The 13,059-nt window shown below is 44.7% G+C and overlaps 1 protein-coding gene across 1 annotated transcript; it reads left to right on the top strand.

Annotated features, from left to right (window-relative positions):
• Nucleotides 1–787: 787 nt before the first annotated feature.
• Nucleotides 788–11,893, top strand: DUSP27 (dual specificity phosphatase 27, atypical). Its single transcript, XM_008503106.2, has 6 exons — nucleotides 788–932; nucleotides 1,668–1,800; nucleotides 4,188–4,282; nucleotides 5,141–5,372; nucleotides 6,151–6,368; nucleotides 8,499–11,893. Exons 2-6 carry the CDS (start codon nucleotides 1,688–1,690, stop codon nucleotides 11,354–11,356), a joined length of 3,516 nt encoding a protein of 1,171 aa, XP_008501328.2. The 5' UTR covers nucleotides 788–932; nucleotides 1,668–1,687; the 3' UTR covers nucleotides 11,357–11,893.
• Nucleotides 11,894–13,059: the final 1,166 nt, after the last annotated feature.

Here is a 13,059-nt window from a genome sequence, read left to right as displayed (position 1 = left end):
GTTTATCCCGCCGTGGTCCTTCAGGGACTGCTCCCCAGTGCTCCTCCATGGGCTGCAGGGGCAGAGCTGCCATCTCACCATGGGCTGTGGGGGTGCTCAGGCATCTTTTCCCCTCCTTCACTGACCTTGCTATCTTTTCTCTGGCATTGCTCTCTCACTTCATCCTCTGCTCCATGAGTCCTTTTCTTATATTTTTGCAGTTTCATTTTCCCTTTTCTTCAATATGTTACTCACAGAGGCACGTCCAGCTTCCCATATTTGCTCGACCATGGGCAGAGGTGGGGCAGGGATTGGAACCAGGGGAGCTTCCAGCAGCTTCTCACAAGTGCCACCCCTATGGCCCCCCCAGCTTCCAATACACCACTGCATTAAGCCAAGATGAGAGGTAAGCATGTTGTGGGGATCCATATCAAAGACCTTACTGAAGTCTGGGAGGTAGTTAGCAGGTAGCTTGCCTCTAGTGAGCTTGGAGTGGCTCATCCTGCACTGCATTTCCTAAGGATCATGCCAGCATGTCACATTGTACCTGGTGGGGCCCCAGTTGCCTGAAGGCTCCCTGCATGCAGAGGTCCACCTTCCCTGGCTTTGGACTCTTCTCTGAGCTCTCCCTGCATCTGGGATATGTCAGAGAAGCCTGCCCCCAGCAGGGAAGGAGTTAAGTGCCTGACCAGCTGCCATCTATGAGGCACTGAATTCTTTCCCTGTGCAATCCAGCAGCCATCGTCAGGACAACGCTATAATTAGAAAGCTGATAAGGTTTGGTGCTGACAGTTGTCCTGCCCCTTGATGAAGAAACCACAGAGAGAGTGAGAGGGGGCAGCTGGTTTCTCTCCCCCCTGATACCATTCCCCGCCAGGTTTCCTGCCCTCTTTACCAGACTCCTTCATCTTGCCTCCAGCAGGGACCCCTCAGCAGAGTCATCCAGGCAGAGGGTAAGTGCCCTTTCATTGCTCCCCTGCCTCCCCACTCACTGCCCCCTGAGCGGCCGCCACTCCTCAGCCCTGTTGGTGCCACACAGCTGTGCTCCTTCCGCCTGAGGACAGCCACTGGGACCCTTCGGAGCCACGGGTGGCTGGCGTGGCGTGACGAGGCAGGAGCCACTCTGACCAGACCCAGGGAAGGGCGAGCTGCTGTATTTTCATGCTCCAAACCGAGCTATGGCCTGCTTGCTCTCCTGAGCCCCAGGTGGGCACGGTAGACTCCCCACAAGGGATTACAAGGACAAAGTCCCAAGGCTGAAAGCACCTTGGGCTTTAGGAGGGTTTCATTATGGGGAGGCAAGGTCTCATGTTTCTTGCCCCCGATGCTCCTTCCAGTCGGGCTCTGGCTGTGTACAGCTCCTTCCAGCCACCACACATGGGCTGAGAGCTGGCCAGGGAGGAGATAGAGTTTCTGCCCTGCCACCCCTTCCTCCCTGGCCTCCCTGGGCACTTAATCACAGGCAAGAAGGGCATGGGCACTTGCTGGGCAGCAGCCAGGGAGCTGCACGAGGCCCTAGGAACAGCAGGTACCCCAGCAGAGTTGCCAGTGCAGCTGACATGCAGAAAAGGCTGCTCACAGGGATGTGGGAGCTTCTTCTGCCATACTTCCCCCTGCCACCACGTGGGGGGATGGCGTTTCACGTGGACCGCCGTAACAGCCCCCCCTCTGCCCTGCTCCCCTTGCAGTGAGTCCTCTTAGAGCTGCCATGGCCAGCAGCAGAGACTCGGACAGCGAGCAGGTGGTGCCCGGTGAGGAGGATGAAGGACCAGATGTGAAAGCTGTACAGGCCCACTATCTCCGCAGCCCTTCGCCTAGCCGGTGAGTATGTTTGCAGCAGGGGCCACCGAGTAACATAGGGTAAATCATCTTGCCTTCCCTCCTCTTCCTCTACCTCCTCTCAGCACAGGCACTTGGATCAAGCATGGAGCCCAAGGCTTCCCTCCCTGAGGCAGGGGTTAGTGTGCCAGTGGGAATAGAGATTGCAGAGACAGGAATCCTCAGGAATTAATCCGTTCCACTGACAGCATATGTGCATGCGGGGCAGGATAAATTACGGAAAACATTTCTGCGGTCTGGTATCGTTGCTCTTCTCCATCTCATCCTCTCACATGCACCCTCAAGCTGAAACTTGTGGTCTGGATTTCAACTTTTCCAAATTCAGTGCTGTCTTTATTTTGATTATATGGATCTGCAGATTTTTTTTATGTTAATGTTAGCCTTTCCCTTCCCTGCAAAGACCACAGGTCTTTGGATTTGGTTTTTGTTACTGAGGTACAGGCTTCAGGCACCAAACAGGAGGCTGTCACAGTGCAAGCAGAAATTGAGTTACCTCAAGCTAAACAAGCATGATTAGATGTGTTTCCTCCTAATACAAGGAAAAATACATCCCTTTGTACTCTCTTCCTAGAGCAAAATGCTCCACAGGGCTTTCTGTACAATTTGAGATCCTTTAGGTGAAGGCAGGGAGTAGGGATTGAGTTTGAAAAGAACCTGGCCCAATGGCCTTCAACAAGTAGGAGGTTATGAAATGTTTCCATTAACTGTGGGACACTGCAGAAAAATATAGACAGAGTGCTTATTTCAGTTAACTACATGCATGTAGGAGGTTCACTGAGCTCACATAAAGTAAATTTATGTATTAAACTTGGTAAATCACTCTCCCACTGCTCATCAGTCACTCAAAACAATCAGAAGCACCTTTCCAAATGTTCCCTTCCTTTCCCATCAGTCCAAATCCGTTCCTCTTTTTTCATTTTTTTTCTCCTTGTTGACTGTGCCAAAAGCCACGATGAAAATAGGAAGGTCCTTTCCAACCAGAAGGAGGCCCTTGAAGCATCCAGGCTTGGTCAGTTCTGCATCTGTGTGCTTCATGGATGCTCAGGGCAGCTCCAGGTAAAATGTGTTGAGGCTGTTATCTTTTTATTGAGCTGGGAGGCAACCTTTACAGCAAAAGGAACTGAAGCCAGGGTATAGCTGCAAATTTGTGTGAGTTTCTGTAAATTAGACCGAGGCTCTTCTTGCTCATCTCATAAAATCCTTCAAAGAGCTGGAAAAGGATTACTTCCAGTCACGGTTGACAAGTGCTGGGACCTAACTAAATGACCTAGACAAGCCCATTAAACCGTTTCCAATGGCTGTTCCCTCCATTTTGATTCTGGAGAATTAAAGCAGTTTCGCTCTCCAGACACTTTGCAGCATCCTGACTGCACATTAATCACCTTCCCTCTCCTGCTTTAATTAAACAAAAACAAACAATGTGTTTTAAGTATTGCAAGTCTTTGTTGCCAGATAACTTCTGTGATGGCAACAAAGTTGTCCTACCTAATGATCTGTACCACTTCTTTGGAAGGAAATGTAGTGAGTGTGTATCAGGAAAAATGCTACATATTTTAAGATGGTCTCAATAAGAAGAGAAGATTTGCTTGGACTGTACAGATGGGCCCAGATGGAAATATATTTGTGTCCAAGATTGTGGCCCCTTTCTGCTTAAAAAATGTGTATGTAAATCAGGCCCTGTGTGAAATAACTCCCTTCGAAGGTGTTTATGGGTTTCATAGTTGTTTCTGACATACAGTTAGACAACAAGACATGAGTGGAAAAACTGACCACAAATTCATGCTGTGAAGTGACAAGTGCACTGAGTACTTAGGCTTCAGTTCAGAGGCTTCAATCTTAATGCTTGTGTTGCAGTTTCAGTCATCAAAGGATGCTTGTAGGCAATTAGGTAACAGCATTAAAAAAAAAACAAAACAACAACACAACAGTTTTCTGGCATGGTCTGTTTTGAATTGTTCCATAAATTCTTGTCAGGACCATGATTATGTCTGCCTGCCTAAGGGGGAGCTACTTGTGAAAATATTCCTTGTACTCCATCTTTCACTCAGTCTCAAACCAGACACTGATGTTCTCTACCCAAAAACTCCTCCATCACACTTGCACTCCCAGCCCACTGCAGCTCCACATCATGGGACCTTTCTGCAACCTGCAAACACTGTGTGCCAAGGTGTATTTGGAGCCTGTAGTGCTACACTGCTGAGCCAGGGTGGGAGGGAAGGATGGGAGAAAACCTAGGGCTTCCATGAAAGGATCCTCACTGCTCCAGTTCCCTGCTTCTGTCGTATGGGATGGGTGAAAAAGATTTAAGTCACAGAGATGAGATCCCAGGGAAGGGCATTTGCCTAATAGGCAGTATGGTTTGTTGGCAGGTATTCAGTGATATCAGATGCTGATACAGAGAGCATCTTCATGGAGCCAATCCATCTGTCATCTGCTGTGGCTGCCAAACAAATAATCAATGAAGGTAAGAAGACTTCCAGGTAAAAACTATGTAAGTTACAGAGGCTTGAGTTGGCCTTGTTTTTCCTTTCTCAGCCAGAGATCCTGAAATGATAAAAAACCCTTATGACAAAACCTCACAGGAGACGTAAGTGAAAAATACGAAGAAATTACAATTTACAAAAAGGTTTGGCAATTTCCTTTGAAGTTATGTGTTGACTCTGTGGCAGAGTCGTGTACTACAGTGGTGGATAGTTTGATAGCTGGTTGCTTGCTGCAACAAACTAGAATAGAATAGAATAGAATAGTATTTCAGTTGCAAGGGATGTACAATGGTCGTCTAGTCCAACTGCCTGACCACTTCAGGGCTGACCAAAAGTTATGTTGTTCAGGGCAAAATCAAACAGCCTCTTAAACACTGTGGGCTTGGAGCATCAACCACCTTTCTAGGAAGCCCGTTGCAGTGTTTCACCACCCACTTGGTAGAGCAGTGCTTCCGAACGTCCCATCTAAATGTCCCCTGGTGCAGCTTTGAACCATTCCCATGTGTCCTGGCACTGGATTCCAGGGAGAGGAGATCAGCATTTCCTTTTCTACTTGCCCTCCTCAGGAAGCTGCAGAGAACAACTACATTCTTCTGGGAAAAGAGTGTGCCTTTGGACAGTGTGGGTCTCTGGACTAAGAGGCCAGCGCAATACGCTCTTCCCACTACTGACTATTTACTAGATGGGCATGTACATGCACACATTGCAGACAGGACAGTGTGATGCTATTGGGAAAAAAGAGAACAAGCCACAGTGCTTGGCCCAGGAATAAAGAATGTCAGGTCATGTATTTGTGTTTTTTCTACATGCTTTTAGTTAACAATGGTCCTTTATTCCAGAGCTGAAGACAAAGGATACCAAGGTAGATTCAGGGTGTCCCAGGATGTTAGAGTCTGCGCAGCAGCTGATGGTAGAAGATCTGTACAACCGAGTTAAGGAAAAGATTGATGACACCAGCTTGTTTAACACGCCTTGTGTGATGGACTTGCAAAGGGCACTTTTGAAGGACAGGCTGGAGACCCCCAGGGATGCTGTGGATGAAGTGTGGCCTAATGTCTTCATAGCAGAAAAGTGAGTGTCAGCTTTTGTCATCAAGTTGCATGAGATTCCCAGTGAAGGGTCAGATGGAACCACTGAAGGTATAACATACATTACATGTCTACATCTAATACCTTTCATCCCTAGAGGGCCCCAAAGTGTTTTTCAGAATATGCTCACAAAGATCTCTGTGCACTGAAAAGTAAATACTTCTGTAATAGAATCAGCAGCTTTCTATGCTGTTTTGACATTTCAGCTGTTCCAGAGACATAAAGGTAAATGGGCCCAAATTACATTCTTCTGGTTGGAATTTGGCCTTCAAATTGGGACTAAATCCTTTGTTATGTAAAAGGGAATTTAAAAAAGAAATGTCATAGCAAATATCAAGTGGAAATGGTTAGGTTTTCTGTACTGTGACTCGGGTGTCTGAGACACCCGTCCAAGTGACCAGGACAGAATTAGAAGGGAATGTAGTGTGAAGCATCAATTATGGAGTGATAAAAATTGAGAAATAAGTAAACAGCCTGAGCCTAGGATGGCAGGATGAGTTGAAAATCAAGCTGGAGTGGAAACTCAGCATGCAGCTCTACTGGGGAGTGCAGGTTTCTGATTTTCTTTTAGCAGTGAGTATTGGAAAAAAACACCAGTAGAACTCTCAAAGGACATTAAAGTCTGAGTGGAGCTGCGTGTTGAGGGGTGACACAGTCTGGGAGCTCTGTAGACCTTGTTGCAGAGAGCAGCTTTCCTACCTGGAACAGGGACACTGATATCTAAAGTTTGTTTTGTTTTTTTTTTTTTTTCTTTTCTAAAGAAGTGTTGCAGTGAACAAAAGCCGTTTGAAGAGGCTGGGGATTACACATGTCTTGAATGCAGCTCATGGCACAGGTGTATACACAGGACCAGGTTTCTACAACGGTCTGAATATCCAATACCTAGGCATTGAAGTGGATGATTTTCCAGATATGGATATTTCCAAACACTTCCGCCCAGCTGCGGAGTTCCTTGATGAAGCACTGCTGACTTACAGGGGTAAGAGGAGAAGATGTGCTTCCAGAGTGCTTGGGATCAATGAGTGGATGATTTGGTCTGATGAGCAGCTGATGCCACATTTGTAACTGGGTAGAAAGCAGATACTTTGTTCTTTGCATCCAGTTACAGTGAACTACTTGACCATTTCTGCCATGCCTCATATGAAACAGGAGGGGGCAAACTACTAAGGCATCCCAGCAGCCCGTGCTGCAAGCCCAGTGTCTTCAGACTCTGTGAGCCATGTCCCCCAGCTGCTTTGAGGGTACTCTACTATTGCAGTGAAGCTAAGCCCGGCTCCAATAAATGTATTTTTTTATATTAATATGATATAATACTATATATATAGGTATATCCCTCCACACTGCAAGTTGTAGTTTTGCTAGACTGCTTACTACAAGAGGACAGGCTGGTTTACTAGAACAGTCAAAACAGTTGTGTTGAACCCCTGGATGCATACACCCAGGCTACTATATAATTTGCTGAACTTCATCCAATTCAATGGCAACTGTTACTCTGAGGACCTCCAGTGTATACTGGTGATTGTGTTGTAGCTTCAGTGGACAGTTAAAAATATTTTTACAGATTTCAGCATGAAAATCAATATCACAAATCAGTGATATCGCTGATATTCTTCATCTGTATATTCAATGCATTTAGTTTTTGTATAGAGACCACAGGTTACCTCTGACAGATTTTGATAATACTCAAGGAAAGTTGAGCCAATTTTAATAGCTCACCAACATCAACACGAGGAGGGGCACTCCACCCAGCTATGTTCTTCCTCATAACTCCCATCACTACCCTTGGCATAGTGCAGATGCTTACTGCTGCTGTCATTTATCAACCTTTAACTCACTAACTCAGCAAAAGCAGCAGCCCAGCAGGGAAGAGATGTTTTTCCATTGGGTTTTTGAGCTGAACTGGCTCATCAAAGGGATGGGTGAGTACCAGAGCTGACCGAGGAAAGGATCAGGGAGACAGAGGAGCCTTGAAAGAGAGAAGAGGAATGAGACCTCCCCCTTTTGGCGGGCTGTTAGATAGGCTTTACCTGCTGTTAAAACACTTAGAAGACAACTTTCAATACTAAAAAGGGCGTAAAAGAATACTGGGGTTTTAGGAACTACATTTACACTGGGTAAATACTTGTGGTAATTTATCAACAGTATGAAAGGTGGTGTTTAAACTGGCTTCATTAGGTTTTCTGCAAACAGTTTGATTAAACTGGAGTTTATCACATATTTAGAAGCAGTAATTTCAGTTATTTGCAGGTTAGCAGAGCCTCGCTTAAGCTCTATTGGTGCTTACAAGCTTTTCTTAAACTGTAATTCACTATAAAAGTAACTTTAAAAACAATTCTTCTGTTCCAAAGCTTAGTTTCCTGCAAGAGGTGGTTCCTGTGTAAATGCCACGAAATAAAGCAGATTCTCAGCTTTTACTATAGCTCTTGAAGTCAGTATTTACAGAACAGTGGGTCCCAGTAGTTTGAAGCAAGCTGTATCAGTTTGTCAGATTCACAGTCAGTTCTCTTCTGATAGTTGCTGGGTTCCCATGTTCTGACATATGATTCCAGCCTCCAGCCAATCTACTTGTAATTGTGTGTACCTTGCAAAACAGCAGATCTAGATTCTGGAAAAAATATAAATTAATATAAAATTGTATTTAAATCCTATAATGTGCCTTGTAAAAGTTGTTTGCTTATCCTCCTGCTATCTCCCTGGAGGCTAATACCAGTACCTCCCTTTTTACATATGGGGAAGCTGAAGCATGGAGTGTGTAAGTGTCTTACCCTCTGTCAGGCAGCAAGTCAAGAATGCGGTATCACTTATGTTTCTAATACCTATTAAAAGCTTTCTGAGTATTTGGTAAGTGTATAGGCAAAAATATGCATGTTATTTAGATTGTTTTAAAATGTGCCTGCCCACAGGTTTTGAAAATCATGCTGGTTTTACTCGTGTGTATCTAGATTTTTATTAAGACTGACCTAACAAATATCTAGCATTGGTTTCAGTCACTGAAATATATAATCCAATTTTTCTTGCTACTCAGAGAACCCTTTTGTGCTATGTATCAGAGCAAACCTCTCTATGTTGTTTCAAATAGCTGATTATTTTTTCTGTTCAATATCTGTAGGCAAAATCCTTGTCAGCAGTGAAATGGGAATCAGTCGCTCAGCTGTGCTGGTGGCTGCTTACCTGATGATCTACCACCATATGACCATTCTGGAGGCCCTGATGACTCTGAGGAAGAAGCGTGCCATTTACCCCAATGACGGCTTTCTGAAACAGCTCAGGGAGCTCAATGAGCAATTGCTGGAGGAACGAGAGTTGGAGCATAATGGAGATGAAGAAGGCACTCCTCGTCAAAGTCCTCTTGTCCATGCAGGGACTTCTTCCCGGCTCTCTAGAGCTGAGGACTCAGAAAGCATCATGGGAGCCAAAGCTCACTCCATCACAGTAGAAGAAGAGGACACCAGCAGCTTACTGGGTAGTTTCATGAGCTCTTCATCAGTGGAAAAAACTAGCTGGGTTTCCAAACACTCCACCCTCATCAGTGAGGAGGAAGAGGAACAGTTGTATGAGGAATGGAGGAAGAAACAAGGCCTGTCTGCTAAGGAACCAGGAGTTAACCGTGGAAGACAAACATCTCCAAATCTTCTGGATCAGGAAAGGGAACAGTCTGAGGAGGATGTGGAACAGAGGATTTATGACTGGCAATGCAGAAATGAGAAATATCAAAGGGAGGGTCCACCCAGGGAGGAGGATGGAGATTCTAGCATTGGAGGAAGACCTTACCTGTCAGGTGAATTCAATGATGTGGAGAGTGTAAGCAGTTTTGAGATCCGAACCCTAAAACAGCATCTGGAATCCAGTAGCTTTAGCAGGACAAGGAGGAACCGCACGGGCTCTGTGTCTTCAGAGAGCACTTGGGACATGTGGAACCAGAGGCTTCTGGAGATCGAGAAAGAAGCTGCTCAGAGGTATCGTTCTAAAAATAGAAATTATGGGGAGAGACAATCGCCAGAAACAGAAAGAGAGGAGAGGAATGTGGATGAGGAGAGTGTGTTTTCAGACAGTAGTTCCTTTTACAATTTCTGCCAGAAGAACAAAGACAAGTTGACTCCTCTAGAAAGGTGGAAGGTCAAGAGGATCCAGTTTGGCTTTCACAAGAAGGATTTAGAATCATCATCATCTTCTGCACCATCTCCAGCAGAAGATGGCTGTCAGGCAGGAGGGGAGGGGACAGAAGGGAGGAATTTGTCAGACATTAACCTGACTGCTTACCAGGCTTGGAAAATGAAGCGTCAGAAGAAGGTGGGCAGTGAAAGCAAGGAGGAATTTGTGGAGTTTGCCAAAAGTGAGGATTCTGCTTCAGTCAAAAAGAAGCAAAGGCGTGTAGAGCTCCTTGAACGTTCAAAGAAAATTTTAGAAGAAAGCCAGTCCATGTGCAGCTGGGAGACAGACAGTACAGTGAACGGGAGTATTCCACTCTCAGCTTTCTGGCCCTCAGCACCTTCTGCGAGCGGTGGTGAGGACGCAGCTTCTGCAATGAGCATGCAGACAAATCGCTCATCTTTATCGCAGACCAGGAGCAACATGGGGGCAATGCAGCCTCAGATGCCAAATATACCCCTTCCCAATCTCCCAGTTGGCCCAGGGGACACAATATCTATGGCAAGTATTCAGAACTGGATTGCTAACGTGGTCAATGAGACCATTGCTCAAAAGCAAAATGAGATCATGATGCTGTCCCGGCCAGCATCTGCAATGGCCTCCAGTGTAATGTCTGGAGACCTCGGCAGGCATGATTATGATAAAGTTTCTCTCCTCAGTTCCCAGAGTGGCTCATCTATTGCTCCTTCTCAGCTTCGCCAGCAGGAACTGTACAAGGCTGAGTCTCAGTCTGTCCTATCTTGCAATACCTCAGTAAGTACAAGGACAGAAGGGACTACTTCAGACATGAAGACAAGCAAGCCACTGTACAGCCTCTTCGCTGATGATGTTGACCTGAAGAAAATCAGTAGGAAGGAGAAGGAGATGCAAATGGAAATGAGAGAGAAAATGTCAGATTATCAAATCGAAAAGGTGATCAGAGACAATAAACGCAGCACTTTATTTAAAAAAAAAATGACCAAAGGAGAGGAAAATGAAACAGAAGATGATCAAGAGAGTACAATGAACAGTCACAGGCATCCCTTGCAAGCAGATCTTGACAGAACTGATAGAGTCTTTGATCTGTCAAACACAGGTGCACCAAGGTCAGAGGCTGGTACGGCCAGGTGGCTCAGTGGCCTGAAAGCAGAAAGAGAACCACCAGCATATTATGATCAAAGTGAGGAGGCTAGAGAGAAGTATAGGAGAGCATCCAAAGTTAGAGAGATGGATTCTGAAACATCCAGTTATAGATTCTCCAGGTCCCAAAGACAGGAGCTAGCCAGATGTTCTTCCTATGAGTCAAAAGGAGATTCTCTGAGTACCATGTCAAGATTTTCCTCTGCTTCTGCAAAAGAGGACAAAAAGATGTATAAGTTCACAAGGTCAAAGGTCAGTGAGACAAGTTCCAGAGAAGAGAGCCCAGAGCCACATTCTTTCAGCCAAAGACCTGAACCATCCTCTGACTCTGAATCCCCAGAACCATTTACACAAAGTCGAATTAGATCTCATCGTGTGGAGGCGTGTGAAGAGGAGGCCAGGTCAGACGTGTCAGAATTTGGAGCTAAGAGAAAGTTCACCCAGAGCTTTTCAAAGTCTGAAGAAGATGGAAAGAAGGAGGCAAAAGCAGAACAAAGTGAAGAAAGATTTGCTTCTAGACCAGTTCTCTCAGACAGGCGAACTGTGCGTAAGGAAGAGGAAGAAGAGATGGATGATGATGCCATCATTGCTGCTTGGAGAAGCCGACTAGAAGAAACCACGGCCAAAGCTCCGGCGGCGAAGGGAAAGAGTGACCAAAATCAGATTATAGGAACAGAAGCAGAGCCATGGAGTCCCTGATTCACTCATCATTATATTTCTGATAATCCTTTGTGGTTTGTAGGGCATTTCCTGGCAGCATAGTTTCTCTTCTTAATCAAAAGCAATAAAGGGAAGAGGTCAAGTTTTGGAAGTGTTTGTGGTCTGTCAGAGAGAAGATGCTTCAGTACTAAATGATCAATGTATGGTAGGAACAAAATGTTAGAAGCCATTAGGAGCCAGACAATGTTTCAGCAGCAAAAGCAAGTAATGGTGGCACCTCAACTGAAAAGAACCCAATGACATCCTGTTTTGGTTTATATCAATTTTCCTAGTCTTGGTTAAAGACTGGACATATTTTTTCTAGGATCTTTTTGATCATAAAATGGAAGAACCAACAGCGTTTTCTAGGAACTTGAAGAATGTTTTCTCTCCTAATCAGTTTTACTTTATACCACGTAAGAAGACATTGCCAAGTAGGCTGCACCAGTCTTACAAGTAACTGCAGAAATAAGACAGTTCAGGGGAATATATGTACTGTTTTACTTCACTAAGTAGCTGAAGCAAAATGAAATACTAGAAAAAAAAGAAGATGCCTCCTTCTTTTTCGAAGTTCAGTGCAGTAATGAATATATTCTGCGGTACTGTTGTTTTTCTATTAGATGGAGTCATCTCTGATCTAGTATGGTTGGTTCCTGCTTTGAGTCAACAAAGGAAAAATGCAGTAATATTAACAGCTGTCTAAAAAATTACATTCTGGTGTAGTTAAAGAGATAGGGCTAGGATTAGTGTTAGGTTAAGCTGGGTTTCTGAAGTTCTGACTTCAGTTTTGGTTTTCTGTATCAGCTCAGCTTTGGTCTGTAGTTTTATGTTTATAGTCAGATTGTCATGGGATTAATTTTCAACATGATTGCTTTAGAAGAAAGAGTGATACACAAACTGACCTCATAATTAAAAATGTATAACTAAAGCATTGGTATAATGTGATGTTTTGGAAGCTCCTTTTTAAGAGATGGTAGGTTTAGTTGTCATTTTACAGTTAATGTGTTTTTTGTATCATGACCTACATGAGCCCATCATTTCAGAGTGAGTAGAAAGGAGCTGTAAACTGAGTACACAGGTTTAAGAGCCTCTGTATCTCTCCATGCCCTGCAGAACCTGTGTGACATGACCTCTCAGGCCTGCCACAGCATCATTGTGTGGCTCATGTGACATCGTGGCCTTTGATGCATCAAAGCACCCAACTCCATCAGCAGTCAGCGTCCTCCACCTCTCTCTTACAAACACCTAGGCCAGTTTCTTGTGATTTTTGTGCTGGAATCATCTGTTTCCTGTACTGTACAAACTGTATTTTGAAGCAACAAAACCCTCTGTCAGAGCTGAGTACAAAACAGCAATGGGGAGAGATGTTGCAGTATTGGTCTCTCTCATATGAAGTTTTGTCATTCTTTTTCTTGTTCATGTCTTTTCCCTCCCACTGTGATGCTCAGTGCTCACTATTACTACTACGCTAGTAGCTCTCTCTATTTTAATTGTGTAACATAGACAGTAAGCTCTGAAGGGCAAGGGTCTGGTCTTTGTCCTTGTCTGTATAATGCCACACACATCAGCAATCCTATCTAAAAAATGGTTACTGATAACAAAATGCAGCTGCCAATTTTTCCTAAACTTAGAATCATTTCTGTCAACTATAACTCACTGATTAGACATTATCCCTGCTTCTCTGAAGATAAAGATGACTCTTT

The sequence above is a fragment of the Calypte anna genome, chromosome 1 (assembly GCF_003957555.1).
Source record: "Calypte anna isolate BGI_N300 chromosome 1, bCalAnn1_v1.p, whole genome shotgun sequence".
Classification (NCBI taxonomy): Eukaryota; Metazoa; Chordata; class Aves; order Apodiformes; family Trochilidae; genus Calypte; species Calypte anna.
Note: the sequence above shows the minus strand (reverse complement) of the source record. Positions and strands in the feature narration are given on the sequence as shown.

What these genes read in the sequence shown, in the direction of transcription:
- DUSP27 (XM_008503106.2), top strand. Translation starts at nt 1,688, where the DNA reads ATGGCCAGCAGCAGAGACTCGGACAGCGAGCAGGTGGTGCCCGGTGAG. An exon ending in CGCAGCCCTTCGCCTAGCCG is followed by an intron (nt 1,801 to 4,187) that starts GTGAGTATGTTT and finishes GTTTGTTGGCAG; the next exon opens with GTATTCAGTGATATCAGATG. An exon ending in AATGTCTTCATAGCAGAAAA is followed by an intron (nt 5,373 to 6,150) that starts GTGAGTGTCAGC and finishes TCTTTTCTAAAG; the next exon opens with AAGTGTTGCAGTGAACAAAA.